The sequence below is a fragment of the Aspergillus multicolor genome, assembly GCF_047715735.1.
Source record: "Aspergillus multicolor strain CBS 133.54 unplaced genomic scaffold BDW74scaffold_51, whole genome shotgun sequence".
Lineage (NCBI taxonomy): Eukaryota > Fungi > Ascomycota > Eurotiomycetes > Eurotiales > Aspergillaceae > Aspergillus > Aspergillus multicolor.
This window is the reverse complement of record NW_027396002.1, coordinates 16,264-37,243: the sequence shown is the minus strand read 5'-3', so window position 1 is coordinate 37,243 and position 20,980 is coordinate 16,264. Positions and strand designations below refer to the sequence as shown.

Below are 20,980 nucleotides of genomic sequence, written 5' to 3'. Positions count from 1 at the left end.
GCATGTATATTAAGGATGGGAATAGCTTTACAAGGTTTAAAAGAGGTAAGAATTTAATATAAGCTAGCTATTAAGTTAAAATCCAGGCTTATAATTATAATGCCTTTAAACTATACTAGCTAGAAATACTAATTAAATACTAGGTATTATATAAAAAAATAAAAAGCGTGCTAAATTCTTTTAATTTTAAGAATTCTTAAAGGTTTTTATATGTAAATATAGAAGTTCTGCAAGGAGTTTGTATAGCCGAATCCTCCATTTACCCTTTGGGAGAATGGCTATATTCAATTCGTCTGGCTCACGAATTCGGTAGTTGGAGGCCTTGAATTACTAAGAATTCTCCACCTCAGCTGACAAGATATCTCAGTTTTGGTCTGCCAGAGTCGACTGGAAGCAGACCTTTTGCGAGATGGAGCAAATGGTCGCAAGTGCAGGCGAATACCGCGGAAACCCTAACTGGTTGCGCCTGGGAGGAGACTTGACCGCGGCAACAGTGTCAGCTCTACTGGTTTCGCCATCAGTGACAATAATTGACAGGTATATTAAAAGTTCTTCCAGAGCATAGCAGTAATAGTACTGACAATAGCAGAGCTCTCGTTGAAAAAGCTTCATACCACAAACCCCTCCTCCAAAGCCTCCGCTCCCACACTCGCGCAGCCTTTGCACATCCTAGAAGCTTCCTCTTCTCACGTCCCCATGGCCACATCTTTACCCTCTATGCAGCAACATACACCGTCGCAAATGGCACAGAGACAGTCACGCGACAGACACACCCAGCCATCTCCGACGCCTTGACCTTCGTCCTTACATTCCTCGTCAACGTTCCATTAGGAGTATGGAAAGACATCCGCTTCGCACAGCTCTTCGGCGCCTCCAGCCAAATAGACCCAGCGAAGAAGCCTCTACCCATACCAAAGAAGACAGGTTCATCGGCCGCAACAGCAACACTGCTCGTGCGAGATGCGATAACCATCTACGGCTCTTTCACCCTTGCGCAACGCTGCGCCGACGTCATACCAGACTCACTAGCAACGCAGCCGTACTCAAAGACGGTATTCACGCAAACGGTCGTTCCTGTCATGTCACAGCTTGCCGCGACGCCATTGCACCTCCTCGGACTGGATCTATATAACCGACAGTATAGAGTTTCATGGAGGGATCGGGCAGCGGTTGTCTGGAGGGACTTGCCCTCTGCGACGGTGATTCGGTGCGCGCGGATTATCCCAGCGTTTGGATTTGGTTGTTTGGCGAACATGGGGCTGCGATCGTACTTTCATCAAAGTGTTGATAATTAAATGAAATGATACATGACTTTAGCTTAGTCTGCAGTAGAATATATATCCAGCATTTGTAGGGAAGGAGCGGCTTGCAGCACTGATCGCTCCTGCCTCTTTAGCACCGAGTATTTCTTGTGAGCAAGGAGCGCGGGGAACTGACTGCAAGGGAAGAAACACCAGTCGCACCTTTCAAACGTGACAAACAATGCATACAAATTATTCCAGGAAGAAGCAAAGTGAGACACTGGGATCTGCTTTGTCGGGCGCTGGATAGAGTTGCCGCTTTAAACGTATACCCTCACTTTATCCCTGATTTGTCATCATCCATTCTTCAGCTGAACTCTCTTCTCACATTCCTTAAATACAATCTCTGGTAAAGTCTTTCCTATCAAATCAGTCAATATCATGGACAACAGAAGACGTCGAACGCGAACGGGCTGTCTGACCTGCCGTGCGCGACGGGTCAAATGCGACGAGCGCAACCCAACCTGCGAGCGATGCGAGTCTGCAAACATTCAGTGCGCTGGATACGAGCGCCAACGACATATTGAACTTCCGCGGAGAAAGCGCACTCGGTCAGTGTTAGACGGCTCAGTCTCTGAGAAAGAGACTAATGCACCGTCTCCAACTTTGCGCGCTGATGGACTGCCTTTGGTTTGCCTCCCCAACAGCCCTGATCTCACTCAGCGGCCGCATGAGCGGGCACGGGATATCCTGGCCTACCACCAATTCCTGTTTCGCACTGTAGATAGCTTGTTCTCCCCCGGTGATCTGCACTTTTGGAGAGATAGGCTCTGCGGCCAGGCTTGGGAGACAGTATATCTATGACGCCATCATTTCGCTTGGGAGCATGCACCGCGCCGTTGTGATGCTGTCGCAGCCGAACGAGATTGATCAGAGCAGGGGCATAGACACAAAAGTTATCGCTGCTCGAAATTACACCAGAGCTCTTAAAGGGCTGTCAGAAAATCTTGAAGAAGCAAAGGCATCAATGTCTCTTTTAGTGGGCGTGCTTCTGCTTCTTGCATACTTTGAGGTAAGACCTTATCCATAGAATCGGAAGTTGCTAATGATATACAGTGCTTCAATGGTAACCTACCCGCTGCATTCCGTCACACACGTACGGCAGGCTACTACTTTCACGAGCTGTGCTTTTCTTTGCCCGCTCATGATGGTGATATTACATCTATTGAGTCTTCACTCCGAGACCTGGAGACCATGCTTCGTATCCGTGCCTTTCAGCGCCCCCACCGCCTTCGGCGAGTGGGTGCGCCACGCTTTCTTCGTAGTCACACTTTCTTTGTTGTTTTTTAACTTCTAGATTAATTTATTTATTACTACCATAAAACATGTCTAAACCTAATAAAAATTACCTTAAATAATTAAGCGAAGCCGTCGCTATTGCCTAATCTTAAAAAAAACTAAATATCGCTAAGATTGCGCGAGAATTCACGGTGTCTCCAACCATGATGCAAAGCCGGATTAAAAAAGTGAAAACACTAATAACTCCCACCATAATAAAGCAAAACACGCTACAGCCATATTAAAAGAAGCCCTTAATTAACTAAATTCTAAAAATATAATTATAGAACCTCCCGCCCACTTTTTTTATTATAAAGGCGTGGGTAAACCAGGCACTTGCTCGCGCGGGGTCTCCGGATAAAATAGTTAGCAAGATATAGGCATATTAATTTAAAAAGCGCGTACTAGAACACCTAGGCCTTGCGCCAGTAAAGTAAATAACTAAAAAATTAAGGTGTATTTAAGTAAAAGACGCAGGGCTTTTAAATAACTAGTATTATAAGCTTAAAGTACTTCTTCGCGGTGTTCCTGCCCGCCTTGTATATAACTTTAACAAATACAGATTTTAACCTGGCCAGGGGCGCTCTTGCAAAGTTTTTGGAGAATTAAACTATCTAGATCTTGCAAAAAGTAAATAAAGTAAAAATATTACTATAATAAAGTATATCTGCGCTAATAGCTAGCTTATAAATCCCTTCTTTATCTTTAAGGCAAGCGGAACTTATATAAAATACTGGTATTAAGGCAGCAAGGCCTTACCGGCTAGTACTATAATAATAATCTTTGTAAATAAATAAATATTAAACAAACTCGCGCTTGGCTGGCTAATTAAATTTAATCAGGCTATTAAAAAGTGTACACGGAGGAATAAGAACTAATACTTAATATTTAATAGCCACGGCTTGCACTTTACACTTAAATTTTTATAATACTGCGAGGCTAATAATATTATTCCCTTTGGATTCCTTTCTTATTTAACTCACCTTTACCAGCCGCTTGATGGGAAGCCCTTTCTTAATTATAAGCAGTAATTCCGGCTTTTAAATAATAACTTGTTATTCTGGGGTGGCCGGCCGTACAGGAAGAATAAATTCCTTAAAGTTATTGCACCAGTACACTAGAAGGCCTTTATGCAGCGCATTATTTAAGAATTTTTTAAAAACTAAGGAATCTGGCTAGTTAATAAATCCTAAATTATCCAGCAGCTTTGCAAGAAGCTAGTACTTCCTAATATATTTATGCCAGAGCTCCGCGGAAGCCATACACCTTTATAATTACTGTTATCTAGTGTTAAGAATAGCCCTCCAGCAATAATTAATACGCTTGCAAGGAATTAGGAAAAGATTATAAAGAAATTAACTAATTTTTTAAATAAAGCAAGGCAGAATTTAACTAAGATCTTTTAACACCAACAGTTAAAGCTGGAGGAGTTATAAATAACGCAGGAGTTAATTCACAGGATATGCTCCGCGCAAGAGCCTTAATACTAAAATTATAGTAAGTGTTAGGTTAAACTACTATCCCATAACAAAATTATAAAAGTTTATAATATAATTTGTTTAATTAAGGATAGGAAGGCTAAAGATCACGTGGCGGAAGAGAAGCGGCTTATAAAGTAATTTAAGAAAGTATATAAATATAAGCCCCCCAAGCGCTCGGAGTAAGTAATTTAGCAGGTAATTAAGAATAAGAGACATGCTAGAGAGATGGGAGAGGACTTTTTATTAATAAATAGTAAATTTATTGTTATATAGCCTTAAATTTCAAAAAAATAATAAAGAAAGTGTGACTACGAAGAAAGCGTGGCGCACCCACTCGCCGAAGGCGGTGGGGGCGCTGAAAGGCACGGATACAGCGCTACCAATGCCAGGAATGGCGACCTTTAACCGCCTCTCCACAAATCTCTCTTCACCAGACGCCACCTCTGATAGTTCGCAGTATTTGTTGCATATTGCGGCAGATGACGAGGAGCTTCACAATCTCATCTGGAACCCAGCTGGCCCATATCTCAGCCACGTGTCGAGGACGAAAATAGTAAACTTCCATAACATGCTGATCAAATGGAAGAATCGAAAGAGCCGAGTATCCTCGAGGTTTGATAACGAAGACTGTTTGAGACCGGGAAAGGTCACATACTGGATGCTAGATCACTTCACATTTCCGCCACAGCCACATTCGGATACCAGAGAAGAAACCTGCCTTACACTCTCACTATACACTTTCTACAACATGCGTTTGATGTGGGCGCTCAGTATTTATGGCGACAGAGAAAGCTCAGAGCTGAACGCCTATTACTTTCTATACCAATGCTTGCGATTCGTCGCGACATTCCTGGAAAACTGCACTTCAGCAAAGAATAACCAGAAACTGATGTGCGAGAATATGAAGTACAGCATCGCAGCTATGCTTCATATTGCTGGAAATTGCTGTCCAAACCCAAGATGGGTCTGTTGGATAGCCCACACACTGAAGGAAATCGGCAGCCATGGCCTCTTCGACGGGAACGCTTTTGCTACAAATCTAGACGTTCTTCTTACGCTAGAGAGGCCAACCACCAATTCGGCCCTTGAGCGGTATCGACGTCCTTCACAACGCGCAGTATCAGTACTTTTTCCTCGAGTCGGCGGAAAGGATTTTCTCTCATATTATGGTGGGCCAACTGACAGTGTCGGCGAGCATTGTCCTTTAGGTATCGCAACCTGGTCGAAAAACAGCAGCAATCCTGATATCAACCTCAATTTAGTCCCCGCTACGCATGCTCAGCCATTCAATTTTGAATGGCTGGCAAATCAAGCCGTCGTGAAGGAATGGATGGATTGGACGCAAAACTGGGAGTTTGATCTGAACAGGGCGCTTGCGGACCATATCAGCGGCTCTACATGGTCTTGATACATTGGCTCAAAATAGAATAATTATTCAATGACGAGATTAATGTTTAATAGAACCCTTCCCGGTGAATCTTCCCATTCGGCACCCCAGCAGCTCGCAGACCCTCCACGGCCGCGTTCCCAAACCCGTCTGGTCCACATATCAACACATCTCTACCCGTGGAAATTGTCTTCCAGTACTCTGGACCTATCCGGCCGTTGCGTATGGATATGCGGATGTTTCCACTCTCAAAGATCTCCGTGTCGATGCTGATCGGGCTATGCGTGAATAAATCGAGCATGACGCTGACTGATACTGGGATATTCCTGAGCAATTTACCAACAAACTCAAGCATTATATCGGGCTCCCTGGTTGACAATGCAAAGACAATATCGCCCGTTGAATTTTCACGGTGTCCCAACGCCTCAAGCATCGCCAGGAAAGGGGTCATGCCAATCCCCCCAGCCACCCACAGCGCGTTGATACTATTATTCCCAAGGAAGAAATCCCCTGTCACACCAACAATATCCGTAACAACATCCTCACCAATTTCAATCCTCTCATCTAGAGTCTGAGATGAACGCCTCAAGATATCAAACAAGGCACCCGTCACCGCACCACCCTTCATCTCACGCATCGTTAACTCAAACCACGTCGCGTCTTGATCTTTATGCGCGCTGGAAACAGTCCACGCTCTGACACGATCACCGTTCAGGGAACCAGGTGCAGAATCCGCCATGTGCCGATACTCCGGCGGACCCAACCAGTCCATGAAATCTAGCACAATGGCTTGACCAGGTCTGATCCTCAGCGGACTATGCGCGTCAGCTTTAGAAAGGACCTTGAATTTGAACACGGCTAGGTCCTCTGAGAGCTGTACCGCACTCTCAAGGCACGCTTTGTGATTCCCCTCAGCACCAGAATGAGATTCCGCCTCTTCAACAAGATACTTCACCTTCGGACTATACGGGCTCCGGCCAATAGCCGACCCAACCCGCTGCCTTACAGGCAATGCATCTCTAACAAGGATATACCCCGTCGTCTCAAAAACAACAACACAAACATGCCTCTTCATAATTTCCATTGCGGGCGGTCCGATCAGAATCCTTGCGGTCCCTGTGAGATATAGAACATCACCGCTTTCAAAATCCACAATCGTGAACCCCGCCACACCACTAGCTTCGATGTTGCCTAGGCTCGACATGAATCTGTTTCCTGAGTAGTCTGGTACTATGATTGTGCGGCCGTCAAGGGAGCTCACGCGGATGAAGCCTGATAGGCCGCCGCGGGCATTCATTCCTGCGTGGGAGGGAAATTTGGAGGCTGTGGAGGGGGTGGATTTGTACAGGGTGGCGATAAAGATTGTGTCGGATGCTGTGATCATGTTTGTGATTTCTTCTGGGAGACGGGAGGTAGGTGGCATGTGCTTGGTTTGGTGCATGAGCCGTGGGTTCGTGCTTGGATAGGGGTCTAGTATGCGGGTGTTGATGTATTTAGGGCAGTTCCTATATAGCCCAGCCATCGTTCATTAACCCAGTACTTCTCGACAAGGTAAATGGAAAAGGAGACCTCGAAAAGCTTACCCAACAGCCTCATTAACCTCCAAATCAACCACATACTCCCCCTCCCCATCAACTCCTTTATCCTTGAGAATCTCAACCCCCCTAACCCTCCCCGCAAATTTATTCCTTCGTCGCGTACTAAACTCAATCCTCAATCCCGCCGTCAAGACTCTCTCCCCACTACGCATCCCCTCATCATCCCCCTCGAAATCCCCAGATAAATTCCTCAAATTATCAAACCACGGGTCCCCGCTCCACCCCCTCCCACTTATTTCTAACGTCCTCAAATCCCCCTTATCCCCCTTCACAAATCCAACTTCCCCCGTTTTACCAGCAGCAATACCCGCCCACGGCCTACCATTTTCGTCGATGGCTGTCATGGGTATGAAGGGGAGATTAGACGTATGGAAGATCCGGTGCTGCTCGCGGAGTTGAGGTTCTATTGAGCGCCATTTAGTTTCAACGGCGCGGGTGAAACCGAGTTTTGTGTGCAGGGTGCTTTCGCCGGGGTGCCAGCCGCGGATTCCGGGTGAGGGATGGAGGGAGGGCATTGGATTTATCTGATGGGTGATGGTATGGTTGATGGTGGTTTTGGATATAGAAGTCGTAGGAATGGATTGTGTGTTTATGGGGGCTAGCAAGTTTTTCCGAGACTGGTTGGTTATGCCCAGTTGGTTGTTGCTGAGTATCAAGTTCGTGGGAAGTATATTTGCTCGTAGTATAGGCAGATAGAACTGTTACCCGACCGCAACACTGTACAATTTTCAACGAAGTATGAGTTAGATAGTCGTACAATAATTCATCGTCGGAGACATCGGCGAAGCGGGTCTGTAGCTGCATAATATACTCCGCAGATCCCATTGTTAGGTGGAGGCACGCTTACTGCAGGGTGGACGTTAAAGCGGCCACAAATGACGCCTGCAGAATGGGTCGGGATCTGGGTCTCGGCTATGTGGGATGAGCTGAAGAAAGCAGATCCCTACCTCGTATTCATGCATGACCGAACAATCAAACATCTGACAAAGATATCAGTCAGGATTAGGATATAGAATTTGGCATTTGTAGACGACTGGCTTGTTTTGAGTCCAAGGTCGTTCGCTCTTTTGTTTCTAGACGTAGATTAGGCCCGTTGGTGATGTGAGTGGCAGTCCGGGCTACAAAAGTCGCAGTTGATGCTATTCTTTACATGGACGAGGTGATGCTCTTCAGTACAATAGATAGAGATAAAGTAAGCAGTTCCAGCATTGAGACTAATTTCAATGGTTTATAGCAGGCAATCTATGTATTCTTTTAAACACAAGAGGAGTGCGAATTCACTCCTTGCTAACGCCCTGCCTCCCAATCCGCAAAAACGGCACGAATAGACAAGCCATGACTGCAAGCGCAACAGATACATAGAATGCCGCTTTATACGGTCTAAACTCATCTCTCTCACTCTCATCCTTGGACTCCTCCTGCGACAAAATAGAACTATACACCGCCGTCGAAATACCCAATCCAATCGTCGTCCCGAGCCGGATGAACATGTTGAATATCCCAGCTGCGAGAGATTGCTGGTTACTTGGGAGGGACTGCATGATATACATCTTAACCAAATACTAATCAGTATCACTCAAAATAAAGACAAGAGAAGAAGGGGGAGGGGGACATACATTCGCAACATTAAACTGCAAATCCAACCCCAGCACATTCGTAACCAAACTCGGGAATATAAAAGCCCAGTATATCGCATCTGGCCTCTGCACAGCCAGCAATGTATTAGCGAGGACATACATTGCTGCCCCAAACGCCATGATAGCTGTATTGTTGACCCGGTGCAGGATAATAGCTGCGACGATGTTCGCTAGCACTGCGGATATTACTTGTGGTAGAAGTCGGACTGCGACTGGGAGCGGGGGGAGATGCTGTTGTTCCTGCAGGAAGAGAGCAAGCCAGAAGTTTGAGGAGATTAGGGATGTTGTGCCGAGGAGGGTTGTTGGGATTAACTAACGTACCGGGTAGTTGTCAGTTAGGGTTTTGATAGGGAATGAGTATGGAAGGGAAAGGAGGTAACGGACCAAAGCGAATATTGTATCTTTCCAGATATGAAGCGGCATGAGTGGGTGTCGACAGTAGTTCTCCCAAAAGACGAATGCAACAAGCAAGAAAAAGCCAAGGATAATCATGGCGATAACATGCCCTGTTTTCCAGCCGTCTGAGGGACCGAGTCTGATTCAATCAGTTAGTATATGGATTTTCTCCCCATATACCCAACAAGAGAGAAGAGGTACGAGACTCACGTCAATCCAGTCATCACCAAACCCACCCCAAAAACCGTCAAAAACGTCCCCCAAAAATCAAATCTACCCATCGCATTCCCAAACCTCCCCTTAAACTCCTTCCCAACTTTATAAGTCTCCATTCCCCCCGGAACAACCCAGACCGAAAGCATCGTAAGAAAAGCCCAAACAACAGCAAAAACCCAAAACCCGGCTCTCCACCCGGACACTCTCGCAGCAACACCCATGATAATACTCCCTATTCCGAAACCAACAGGCGTCCCGGCACTAAAGCACGCGAATGCAAAGTTCTTCCGTTTCGAGGGTTTGTCGTATGCGGCGCCTAGTATACCCGCTGCGGGAGGAACAACGAGCGCTGAGAAAAGACCGAGTAGACCAGCGATTATATCCATCCAGAATGCATTTTTGGCGAAACCAAGTAACAGAGCTGAAGCACTGAATCCTGCACTCCCCAATATGAGAAGCGGTTTCCGGCCGAGAAGGTCCGTTAGTTGGCCTAGTGGGAGTTGGAATGCACCGGCCGTTAAACTGCAATGTATCAGTTAGGGCTCGCTCGAAATACATAGTAGAGTCTGGGCGAGAACGTACGTAGTAGCTGCACTAATCCACGTAATCTGTGCCTGGGACATGTCCAGGTCTGCGCCTATCGAGGCAGTAACTATGATCAATGCGCCTGTCACGAGACTGTTTGTGGCCATCGCGAGGGTTGCGAGTAGGACGAAGGAGATTTCGTGGAGGGTGCTTTTGAAGCAGGACGGTCTTGGGCCGATGCCGGGTTTGATTGTAGAGTGTGAAGAAGAGTTGGAACTGCATTCAGGGTCCAGGGTGTCTTTTGCTTCAAGGTCTTGCATTATGCTGGCGAAGGTTGATGGTTGAGGTGAGGATTGAGCGTAATGGAACTGAGTGTTTGTATGCTGCTAGGTACTGTACGCGAAGGGATGGCTACGCCCTCCCTCTAAATCTCCAGGCTCAATATCAACACACCTATTCAGAACTACGTCAATTATCTATTAGTCAGTGTCAAAATATTCAAACATTCCAAACATGAAGCTTGTCGTTGCTTGATAATCCTGGATTGCATGAGGTGGTTGTAGAGTGATTTCTAAGCGAGCTAAGCGAGGCAAGCGAGTTTGGCGAGATGTGAAGTTCCATCATCTATTCATGAATTTTGGTTCTGACCAATAGAGTCCTGGTATACTTGAGGCTAATTCTAGCTAGAAGAATCTTGCGCTTGCAAAGCTTTGTGTTCTGGGCCGTTCTATAGTCCAGACACCGAGGTTGCGTTGTTGTAGACCTGCCGGTGGGATGGTATGCGAACGAACAGCGTTCGGCCTGGCGCGCAGAGTGAAGACTGAAACTCTCCATATATATCTTCAACTACCATAACGTATCATGTGCGACACAAAGAACATAGATTCAGAGTCCAACAGCCTACCTTTTTATTTGCCTGAGTTCCAGCAGGCGTGTCTCAACCTTCGACGCATATCGACCACAACGAACTAACCCTACCTCTTCAAAGTCAACCGGACCATCCATCACAATGTCTTTCCAACCTACACCCCCAAGCACCATCCCCTCATTGAAACTCTTCTACTCCCCCGGCGCCTGCTCCTTCGTCCCACACGTCGCCCTCCTCGAAGCGCACCTCCCCGTCGAAACCATCCTCGCGCGAGTAGGTTCCATGAGCGCCGAATTCACAGCTATTAACCCCAAACGCCGCGTCCCCGTTCTCGTCATCGACAACGAGATCATAACTGAAATGGCCGCCGTCCTAACAGCAATCCATTCCCTCGCCCCTGGAGCACAACTATTCGGAAAAAGCACGCTGGAAACAATCCGCGTGTATGAGTGGCTAAACTGGCTCTCTACCGTTGCGCACGCGCAGGCTGTAGGGAGTATATGGCGGAGTGAGCGGTTTACGAATAATGTTGAGCATTATGGGTCTATTAAAGCCCGGGGGATGGAAGTTGTGCAGGAGGTTTATGAGAAGATTGAGGGGCATATTGCTGAAACAGAAAGGGTGTTTGCTGTTGGGGAGGGGTTTACTGTTGTTGATCCGTTTTTTGTGGTGCTTTATTGTTGGGGATTTAGGTTTTGGTTTGAGATGGGGGACAAGTATCCGGCTTATAGGGTTTATGCGGAAAGACTCTTGCAGAGGGAGAGCTTTAGGAAGGCGAGGGAGGTGCATGTTGATATTTCGGTTTGACTTGAGCGGAGGGTGCGTCTTTAGTGAGAGTGAGAAGGGATTATGTCGTGGTAGGCTGAATATGCAATGAGTGTAAAACTAGGATTCTTGATAAAAGATTCTGTTGTATTTGACAATTTCCCGCCAGCAAGGCAGTAGCAAAGTGGCTCCAAGGTAGGGGAGCAGGGCTAGATAGGTACGGGCTAAGCAGAAGGCGGGATGGGCGCGACTCTATCTCACTCTAGCCCAGATATTCTTCTGTTGATACATCTTCTCACTCATGAATCCTCCTAGGCTTCCTCTAATAGAATACAAACATGCCATCAACGTCTCTGAAAGGGCTACGGGCCGCCATCGCACTGAGACTCAATGCTATCTTAACTACTGTTGCAGGCCATAAATTCTGCGATCTCCGCGGAGTTCCAGCGACTCGGGATTAATTAGTTTGAAGAATATGCAGACCCCTACAAGCTCAGGGTCTACGCAGTACATGCCATCCGCCGATCGTCCGGTCTAGATGCGGGGTGCAAGCTTACCACGGTTCGCCATGGTTGGCCCGCTGAGCCGGTGGGATGCTTACTCCAGCTTACTCCAGCTGTTTTCATACGTTGCTCCCGAGACAAACATGCCAAGCACGCGAATGATATAAGATTCCGAGATTCCAAATGCCATTGACCAATGACATAACTCCGGGGTTTGCAATTGAGTTGTTCAGCTAGGACCTTGGGAACATGCGGTGCCGCATCTCATCCCGTGACTTCATCGTCATCGCCATTGCTGTTGTTTTGTGTCAGCTGAGGTGGAGAATTCTTAGTAATTCAAGGCCTCCAACTACCGAATTCGTGAGCCAGATGAATTTGAATATAGCCATTCTCCCGAAGGGTGAATGGAGGATTCGGCTATACAAACTCCTTGCAGAACTTCTACATTTGCATATAAGAACCCTTAAGAATTCTTAGAATTAGAAGAATTTATCACACTTTTTATCTTTTATATAATACCTAGTATTTGATTAGTATTCTTAGCTAGTACAGTTTAAAGGCATTATAGTTATAAGCCCGGATTCTAACTTAATAGCTAGCTTATGTTAAATTCTTACCTTTTTTAAACCTTGTGAAGCTATTCCCAACCCCTAATATACATGCCCTTTTGCTATATAAAGGCCTTCCGGAACAAAGCAACTCCTATAAACCAAAAGTTAAATACTAATTAAATTATAATATTATACATAATATAAAATATTATTATAAGCTTTACCAGCGCTGCCTTAAGCGTGATAGTTATCCTTAAGTCCAGGGATAACTAGCAGGCCTGGTATAGTTATATTTCTTGCTCTATAAAAGTTACAGGCGTATGGGATTACTTAAATCCCAAAATTAAAGCTAATTAACAACCTAAAATTCCTAAATATCCGGATCTTCCAGCGGAGGATGTAACAGAGAAAGCCTTTAAGATGTATCACAGGCGCTGGAACCATGCCAAGTTTATTAATTTTAAAATCCAGGATATAAATAAAGCAATTTAAAGGTTAATTACTTTTTTAATTTAATAACTTATTAGGGATAAGCTTACCGCGGAGGTTCTTACTAAACTAAAGCAGTAATTTAAGCTAATAACTCTTAAATATAAATTAAAGGCATTTAACAAGTATGTCGCGGTGTTAATAGCCCTAATTAAGCAAGGAAAGATCTTATAATAGCTTTAGAATTATAAGAATGCTTATTAAAAGATATTACATCTTAAGTAACCTAAATCTAGTAACTATACCGCTAATATCTTATTCCTAAAAGTAATTAGCAGATACTCTCTAAGCTACACTAAGTAGAATATAGATTAACTAAATTAGGAAGGTGCAGATATAGTAAATTACCTAAAATTTATCTCTAAATATTATTAATATTTCTTTATAACTAATAACTTTATTAAGTCCTTTACAGGCCATGTAGCCTTTGCTATACTTAGTGAAGAGTTTAATAAAACATCCAAGTTAAAGTCATCCGCAGAGAAAGTTGCCTGCCCGTGTGGCTGTAAGCATGAAGTAGAATACTACTTTTATTTTATGTATTCTCGCAGGCCTGACTAGTATAGATTTAATAATTCTGCAGAGAAGAAGGTTAGTAAAGCACTTAAAAGAATTAATAAATATAAAAAAAAACTCTAAGAGATTAAGGCAAATAATAATAAGGTAATAAAAAAAAAAAAAAAGAGAAATATAAAGCCTTAAAGGCCTTTACTAGTTGCCAGAGCAGCTATTAAAAAAGAAAAATATTATATATAATTTATAATATATTATATTAGCGCACTTGTCTTTAGTACTTATAATATATAATCCCTGGCGCTTTTTAAAGCCTTTATATTTAACACAGGCGCCTTTATTCATGTCTATAATAATATTAGGCGTTTTACCACGCTTAATTATTAACACGGAGGCAGTATCCGCGCAGGTAATTTAAACTATGTTATTTAAGGCTTTAAATTTATAACACTTTATTTAAAGACTTTAAAAGATAAATTAATAACACTAACTCTAGGGAACATTACATATGCGCCTGGATTTTATATAAATATCCTGTTAGCAAGGCGCCTTAAGAAATCAGGATACCACTAGGATTTTAATACCCTAATCATGAAAAATAAAAAGAAAGCATTTTGCCTTAAATATTATTTATCCAGCCTTTAAATAGTTAACTCCGGGGAATATACAAAATCTTAAGAAAAGATATACTTATTAAGTTACCTAAAAGGTAAAACCTTTGCTTAGGAACTAAAAATTACAGGAGATCTTAATATCTTTTATTAATACCTAGGTTATATTAGTAACAAGGCGCTTTAATACCTTTTAGCAGTAACTTAAGAAGTTAAAATAATAAATACTTAAATACCTTAACACTGCAAGACATGTTAAATTAGCTGGGCATTTTAATAAACCTCTTAAAGGCCCCGTGAGCTAGTTAAAGCTGTATTTAACTATATACACCTGGATCTAATTTTTATAAAAATAGCAATAAATAAAGATAAGTAAATAACTTATTTCTATAATAAGTTTAGCAGGTTTTATTAAATTTACACTTACTAGTTAAAAGCCTCCTGCCGCGAAGCCATTAAGCAGTTCACCAAACTTATTTAAACACAGTTTAGTTATACACCAAAAGTTTTCTTTAGTAATAATAAGCCCAGCTTTGGGAAAGAGATTCCCGAATTCGCTGGCTTTAAAGGGATACTGCAGAACAAATTAGCTTTGTACACCCTATTTTAAAATAGCATGGCTAAACAATCGGGAGGAATACTTATTTAAAGGGCTTGAATAATTACACTGCATGCAAAGTTTCCATTATTAATGTGGCCATGGATCTTTAAAGCTGCAGCTTATATAAGCAATTAAATTCTAGTAAAGAAGCTAGACTAGAAAACTTTATGGGAGAAACTCACTGGTAAGCTGCCTTACATCTCTAACATTTAAACACTGGGGTGTTACGCGTGGGCACGAAGAGGTTAGGATAGTGGCCTTTATAAGCTAAAGCCAAGGGCCTCCCTTGGTTACCTTGTTAGCTACAAGGCCTTAAATATCTAGTGGATCTAGTTCCCTAAAGATTAGCGTGTTAAAGCATGCAAAGATATAGTTTTTAATAAAATAAGAATATATAATTTAAAAAATCCCTTCCTATAAATTAATATTATAATTAACATGCCTAAACCTCTAACCAAGGTCCTTAACATTCCTTATTATAATTATAATTACATGGTTAAAGATACTAACTTGGATTTAGATTTCACATAACTATATAACAAAAAGAAAGAGAATAAGCCTACTTTAAATATAAATAGCTCACAGGTTACTAAAATTAAAGAAAATAAAGTTATTTATAAAAAAGGTTAAAAAAGGGATAAGGTCACTCCTAAGGTTACTGCCGCGGGGCTTAAACCCTTTAATTAGTTAAAGGACTCACTGCCTTTGCTAACTCCTAAGGTAACCCCAAAACCTTAACACCATGGAAATCCTATACAAACTTCAACGCCTGGAGCATTCCCTGAAGAGCCACCACGGCCTTAACAGCAAATTTTATAACCCAGGACTCCCAGGAAGCCACCACTAGATCCAGCAAGTGCTTAGTTACTATAAGAAGCAGAGCAAGCACGCCTTGCTAAGCCTTAATACTCTGCGCGCTTAGGGGGTGGAAATGGCTCCCAGCAACTTAGGCAGCTCCCTAATTTAACTTGCAGATAGTAACCCAAGCGTTAAAATATAAAGTGCTATAAAATAAATAATTATAAAGTGTACATAATTAAAGTAATTACCCCTATATTAGAACCGCTTAACTATATCTAGTATATATTTTATGCGCTTTATCAAAACCCAGTAAAGGAATGCCTTTACTAAGATAATCTGCCACCTTTCCCCAAGCGCTGGAGGGATATTAAAGATTACCCGCTATACGCAGAATTCCTTAAAGCCGCAGACCTTGAATTATTAACCCTCGCGAAAATGGAGGCATGGGAAGTAGTAAAGGAATAAAAGGCTGGGCTAGATAAGGTAATCCCCTTATTATAGGTATTTACCTATAAATTTAATATAAATAGCTACTTTCTTAAAGCAAAGGCTTAAATTTATATATATAGAGACCTTAAACCAGTTTTTAATAAAGAAAACCAAGCTACTATAGCTTCCGCGCGCGCCTTTTAAATTCTTGCTACCCTTGTCGCAGCCTTTAACCTTAATAAGATAAATAGCAGGTGACTATATATATATTATCTTTACTTAAAGCACTTTCCCTTTAAAATTCCCTAAACCAAGGCTTTCTTATTAATAAGGCTTTATCTATTAATACATAGGAAAGCTTGGATTAGGAAGACCTAGGGCCGGGGATGTAAGGAAATAAAGTTCCGCCTGTAATTAGTAAAACTAATAGTGAGATTAAATCCCAAGAGTATACAGAGATTAATAAAAATAAGTTAGATACAAGGGTGGGAAAAAGAGATTAGAACCTTGTGGTTAAGGAGGCTTAGGAAAAAGTTAAGCAGGGCTGTGCTCTAGCAGAACTAGAAGCTATAAAAGGGCAAGAAAAAGGCATGGAGTTAAATTATATCACAAGGGAAGCCAAGGAGGCGACTGAACGTGAACAGGCTTAGCATGAAGCTAAAGCACAGCAAGCTAAGTGAGAATAACAGGAGCAACTGGAACGGCAAGCCGAATATGAACGGACTCAGCGTGAAGCTGAAGCGGCACAGCAAGCTGAACAAGAACGACAAGCTGAACAAGAACGACAGGAGCAACTGGAGAGGGCACAACAAGCTAAAGCAGCACGACAAGTTAAACAAGAACAACACGAGCAACTAGAGAAGGCATAATAAAGGGAAGTTAAGGAGCAGGCTGGGCAAGAACAACAGGAGCAACTGGAGAGGGAAGGACAAAGGCATGAAAGTTAAGTAGGTGAAACATTAACTATTATGCCATTACCAGCTAAAAACCCGGAAATAATAAAAGTAGAACCGGCAGTCCATAATAATAAAGCCGCCGCGGAAGAAATTAAAGGACTTCTTAATAAAATGCTCTAAGAGAATGCAGGGCCAGGTACCGCTAGTTAATATATAAAAATCCAGGAACAAGTTATTCAAGAGCGTGCTAATACCCTTACTTAATTACAAGGCAAGGATAAAACTATTCCTTTATTACAGGGTACTATTGAAGGCAATAATGTCTTGCGGCCAGTAACTAAACTACCAGTTGATTTACCGAACCTGATTACACGGTGGCGTGCGCTGGATAGCCAGCCGGTTGGTAAAACTGCAACGCAATCTCGCCGTAGCCATGGACGATCTATTCAACCAGGGTCTAAACCAGTGGGTCTCCGTAAATCGCGAATGATGGAGCGACCAACACACCAAGATACAATCAGGGCAGTAACTTGGAATGCGGCGGTTGCTGATGCTTTACGGGAGAGAATTCGTGATAGTGCTGACCACGTGTCTTTGGCCGAGGAACCTTCTGATACCACCGCTGAGGTTGCAGGCACTACTGGGTCGGGGCCTTTCCACAGACAAACTGAAAGGAACGCAGCGGATGCACTGGATCCGGAACAGGCCCAGACACAGGCGGTTGAAAGACAGATTACGGAGGAGTCACTATTCGATGAGACGCATCTATCTGAGACCGGAGTCTCGGTATTGGAAGATATCCCGGAGAGTGAGAGGCCCAGAACTGTCGCTTCGTCAAAAAAAGGAAGATCCAGGAGGTATCTAAGAAAGATGAACCACGGGGACACTTGAAACCATGGGGAAGGAGGGCAGTCAAGAAGCTGAGAAACACAGACCAGAAGCAAACTATTGGAGGTAGTTTATCCGAGACATCTCAAATGGGACTATCTTCTCCGCGTAGGGCACCAAACGTCAAAGATCGCGCGCAGAAGGTTGTTACACAGCTTAGTTTTGGTCAAATAGCGGCGACGAACCCAACCCCTACAGACACGGAGAACCAACAGCAGTCAGGCTATGGACTCGAAGGCTCAGCTCCGATCGGCAATCTCAGTACCAACACCGCTACCAACACCGCTACCAACACGGTCGCGAGCACGGCCACCGACACCGCTAGCAACGCGTCACCAGCACGGAAGGTAACAGTGACATTCCGTATGTGGGAGAAAGGAGAATGGAGGATAACGGACACAAAAATTGTCAAATCCAATAGTCCAGTTAAGGCGCAGATAATCGCCGACCAATATGCGCGGGACCATGACCGGAACGCACGCTTCTATGATTAGCAACTACGGAAAGTCGCTGTCGGTGAGTGTGTTCGGGCGGCAATTAATGATGGTAGTTTCACAATCCTCATGGGTTTCGGAAGGGACCTGGTGGTGACGCGGTATCTACTCGAGTCGGTATCGCGACTACTGGAAAATGTTGGGCAATGCCATTAAGGATGACACTTTGTAGTATGGGTGACCAATAGACCAATGGGGCCACAAAAACGTAGATCAACGACCAAATGGATCTTGCGCCTGTCATGGGCGCTAGTTAACGGGCCTCGGTCTGTGCTGGTCGTACAACCGCAATCCCTCGACCATGTCAGTCTAGGGTGCAGGGTCTAGGGTGCAGGGTCTAGTATGCAAGGTGTAGTATGCCTGGTGCTATATCCCAAGACCTGTGCTTTCAGCCCTACCACTCGGGTTATAAGTAACTGGGTCTACCACCCTGGGCCTTTGCTCCAAATCCCCCGGCCTTCTAGGTGTTTATACCATAAGCCAAAGTCTGTTTTTGACTTAAACCCCCAGGCGGGCCTCCCCAGACGTTCTTAGACCTTACCAGTCGTGTGCCTTGCGGCATGCGCCCCCGCTAATTTAAGTACCGCATAAGTTTTATATTTTAAGGAGAATAATATTCCAACCCCACTACCTAAATCATGTAGATTTTCTTTTAATATTATATAGCTATCCCAGGATATGGCTGGTCCTAGGAAAAGGATTCCTATATATACTTAGCTCCTAAGTTACCTTATTTTAGGAATATTAAAAACCAAGGACATACTTATTTTTAGGACAAGGATTCCTAGAATAAAATGTATAATTAGATTAATTACTTACTATATTTCAAGGATTAGTGTGCTTTAATCGCCTTTTTTAAGTTAGTTTTTTAAAATAACACACATTACTGCTAGAAGGTGCTTGTTAAAGTCTAAAGCTCACAAACCAATAAAGTCATGATAATTAATGCCTCAGTTTCTCCATCGTCCAGATGACCTGTCGGCGATACTGTAGCAAAGGGGGCGAAGAGGGGTGGTTAGACAGCGCTATGCTAGAAAAAGCAAATGTCGGGTAAAGCGGCATTTTGGGAAGGGGGCAGTGCACGGGCGAGGCAGGACGGGAGAGGAAAATAAAAGAGAAAGTGCGTGGTTATTTTAAGGGAGAGAGGCCGGGCTTATATATATGCAGCGGACGGGTTAAGGCGGCAGGCAAAGGCCATAAAAGCAGCAAGCGGGTAACACGATCCCCAAAGCGGTAAGCGCTATATCACAAGGGGCAGTGCGATGCCCGTCCGCGGCAGGCGGTGGCGGGCGGCAGGCGGACGGTGCAATGGGAGCCGTTTCCAGCGCCCCGCTAACGTTGTCATCGAATACTTTATACTAAATCTTATTTTTATTGGAAAATAAAAAGATTATTTATATAAACAAGAATATACAGGCTATTTTTAGTAAATATTGAATAATTTATATAGAGGTGTTTAAAGCCTAAAATAATAAAAACATCTCAATCCCCGAAAAACCTCTCGAGGGTAATTGGCTGGACGCCGATCAGCCCTCGCACGCTGACCACTGTGACGGAGCTATACTTGCGCGTCTCCAAGGCCCTGAAGGGGACAACGGGTGTCCTGGACCGGCAAACGATACTTTGGTAGCATATCCGGTTCCCGAGCCGCTATGGGCAGGGCAGTTTTCAACATTGAAACCTGTAGGGAACTTTGTCGCACCATTCCTGATCCAGCCATAGTCGATACTATGGTCGGAGTCGCGGCATTGCCGGGCTTGCAGGGCGCTCTTACACCATTCCTCGTGCTGGCGTGGGCGACAATATCATGGCCCTGCATCGTAATAACAGGGGCCCTGCATTTCCTTTTCTAAAGATAAGGAATGGCTGTTCTATGATCTACATCCCTACGCTTCTGGAGCTCGGAGTCCGCGCATCTACCTATGCGTCTGGGAGATAACAGCGATGGTAAACAAGATCGGTTACCTGAGCATGGAACGAGACGAACGGTCCTGGGTTGGATGATGTGAGATACAACATGTTTAGGCTTGTGGGGGGCATGTCAGGTCCAGCCTTGCGTGATGATCTGCGATGAGACGGCCTTGATCGCCGCTGTCCTCGATCCTGAATGGATTAGTCGAAGACCCCGGCATTTCTGGGCTTTATGACAGGGGGTACATTCTCCATTTAGTTGAGTGGGCGTGATTGGCTGTTCAAGCTTGGGTGGCTTCTTGCTACCATAGTACTTGCATGAGCTTCAGGCTGGACAGCTACCTAGGGCTGGACCAACCACAGGGATGAACGACGCCAAAAGGCAGTTATTGTTCCAATGCTCGAGATAAAATCGTGAGAGTACCACCGTACGGGAGGAACGCCGTCAAGCAGCTTTCTGTTCGATTCACTCATCGCCCGGAGAATGTAACCAGTTCAACCAAATCACCCCTTGATGCCAAGGGGAATGACAGGTGATCAACAAACCCTTGATCCGGTAGACAACTGTCAATCGTTATTCCTTGGCAGCAAGGGGCGGGAACTATTAGCAACGATCCCCTGGTGGCTCGATATCTGAATGGTGGGCCTGTCAATCTCCACTCCGCGATGCAAGGGGCTCTATCCGAAGTAAACCCTAATAGACTAGACCCACTGCTCGATAAACGTTGGGGCCGATCGACAAACACCATTGCTGGGATGGGACGTAGGTATCAGTACTTTTGCAACTCTCTCTTCCGGTGACTGAGATGGAGTATGATTGTTATGGGAGGATTTACACGCG

At 44.2% G+C, this 20,980-nt stretch overlaps 6 protein-coding genes across 6 annotated transcripts; 4 read left to right on the top strand and 2 right to left on the bottom strand.

The window, feature by feature from the left end:
- Window positions 1-409: 409 nt before the first annotated feature.
- Window positions 410-1,295, top strand: BDW74DRAFT_189406 (uncharacterized protein; the record flags this gene model as incomplete). Its single annotated transcript, XM_073731966.1, has 2 exons — window positions 410-537; window positions 590-1,295. The coding sequence occupies 2 exons, from the start codon at window positions 410-412 to the stop codon at window positions 1,293-1,295; spliced, it is 834 nt and encodes a 277-aa protein (XP_073578025.1).
- A 3,156-nt stretch (window positions 1,296-4,451) lies between these two features.
- BDW74DRAFT_183830 (uncharacterized protein) lies at window positions 4,452-5,468 on the top strand (the record flags this gene model as incomplete). The annotated part of the gene is made up of 1 exon (XM_073730622.1): window positions 4,452-5,468. The coding sequence occupies one exon, from the start codon at window positions 4,452-4,454 to the stop codon at window positions 5,466-5,468; it is 1,017 nt and encodes a 338-aa protein (XP_073578024.1).
- A 46-nt stretch (window positions 5,469-5,514) lies between these two features.
- Window positions 5,515-7,560, bottom strand: BDW74DRAFT_189405 (uncharacterized protein; the record flags this gene model as incomplete). The annotated part of the gene is made up of 2 exons (XM_073731965.1): window positions 5,515-6,952; window positions 7,031-7,560. The coding sequence occupies 2 exons, from the start codon at window positions 7,558-7,560 to the stop codon at window positions 5,515-5,517; spliced, it is 1,968 nt and encodes a 655-aa protein (XP_073578023.1).
- Window positions 7,561-8,322: 762 nt separating this feature from the next.
- BDW74DRAFT_171585 (uncharacterized protein) lies at window positions 8,323-10,139 on the bottom strand (the record flags this gene model as incomplete). Its single annotated transcript, XM_073727334.1, has 5 exons — window positions 8,323-8,595; window positions 8,662-8,994; window positions 9,067-9,217; window positions 9,289-9,816; window positions 9,877-10,139. 5 exons carry the CDS (start codon window positions 10,137-10,139, stop codon window positions 8,323-8,325), a joined length of 1,548 nt encoding a protein of 515 aa, XP_073578022.1.
- Window positions 10,140-10,828: 689 nt separating this feature from the next.
- On the top strand, window positions 10,829-11,494 carry BDW74DRAFT_183827 (glutathione S-transferase family protein; the record flags this gene model as incomplete). Its single annotated transcript, XM_073730621.1, has 1 exon — window positions 10,829-11,494. The coding sequence occupies one exon, from the start codon at window positions 10,829-10,831 to the stop codon at window positions 11,492-11,494; it is 666 nt and encodes a 221-aa protein (XP_073578021.1).
- Window positions 11,495-17,335: 5,841 nt separating this feature from the next.
- On the top strand, window positions 17,336-18,228 carry BDW74DRAFT_183826 (uncharacterized protein; the record flags this gene model as incomplete). The annotated part of the gene is made up of 2 exons (XM_073730620.1): window positions 17,336-17,654; window positions 17,780-18,228. The coding sequence occupies 2 exons, from the start codon at window positions 17,336-17,338 to the stop codon at window positions 18,226-18,228; spliced, it is 768 nt and encodes a 255-aa protein (XP_073578020.1).
- Window positions 18,229-20,980: the final 2,752 nt, after the last annotated feature.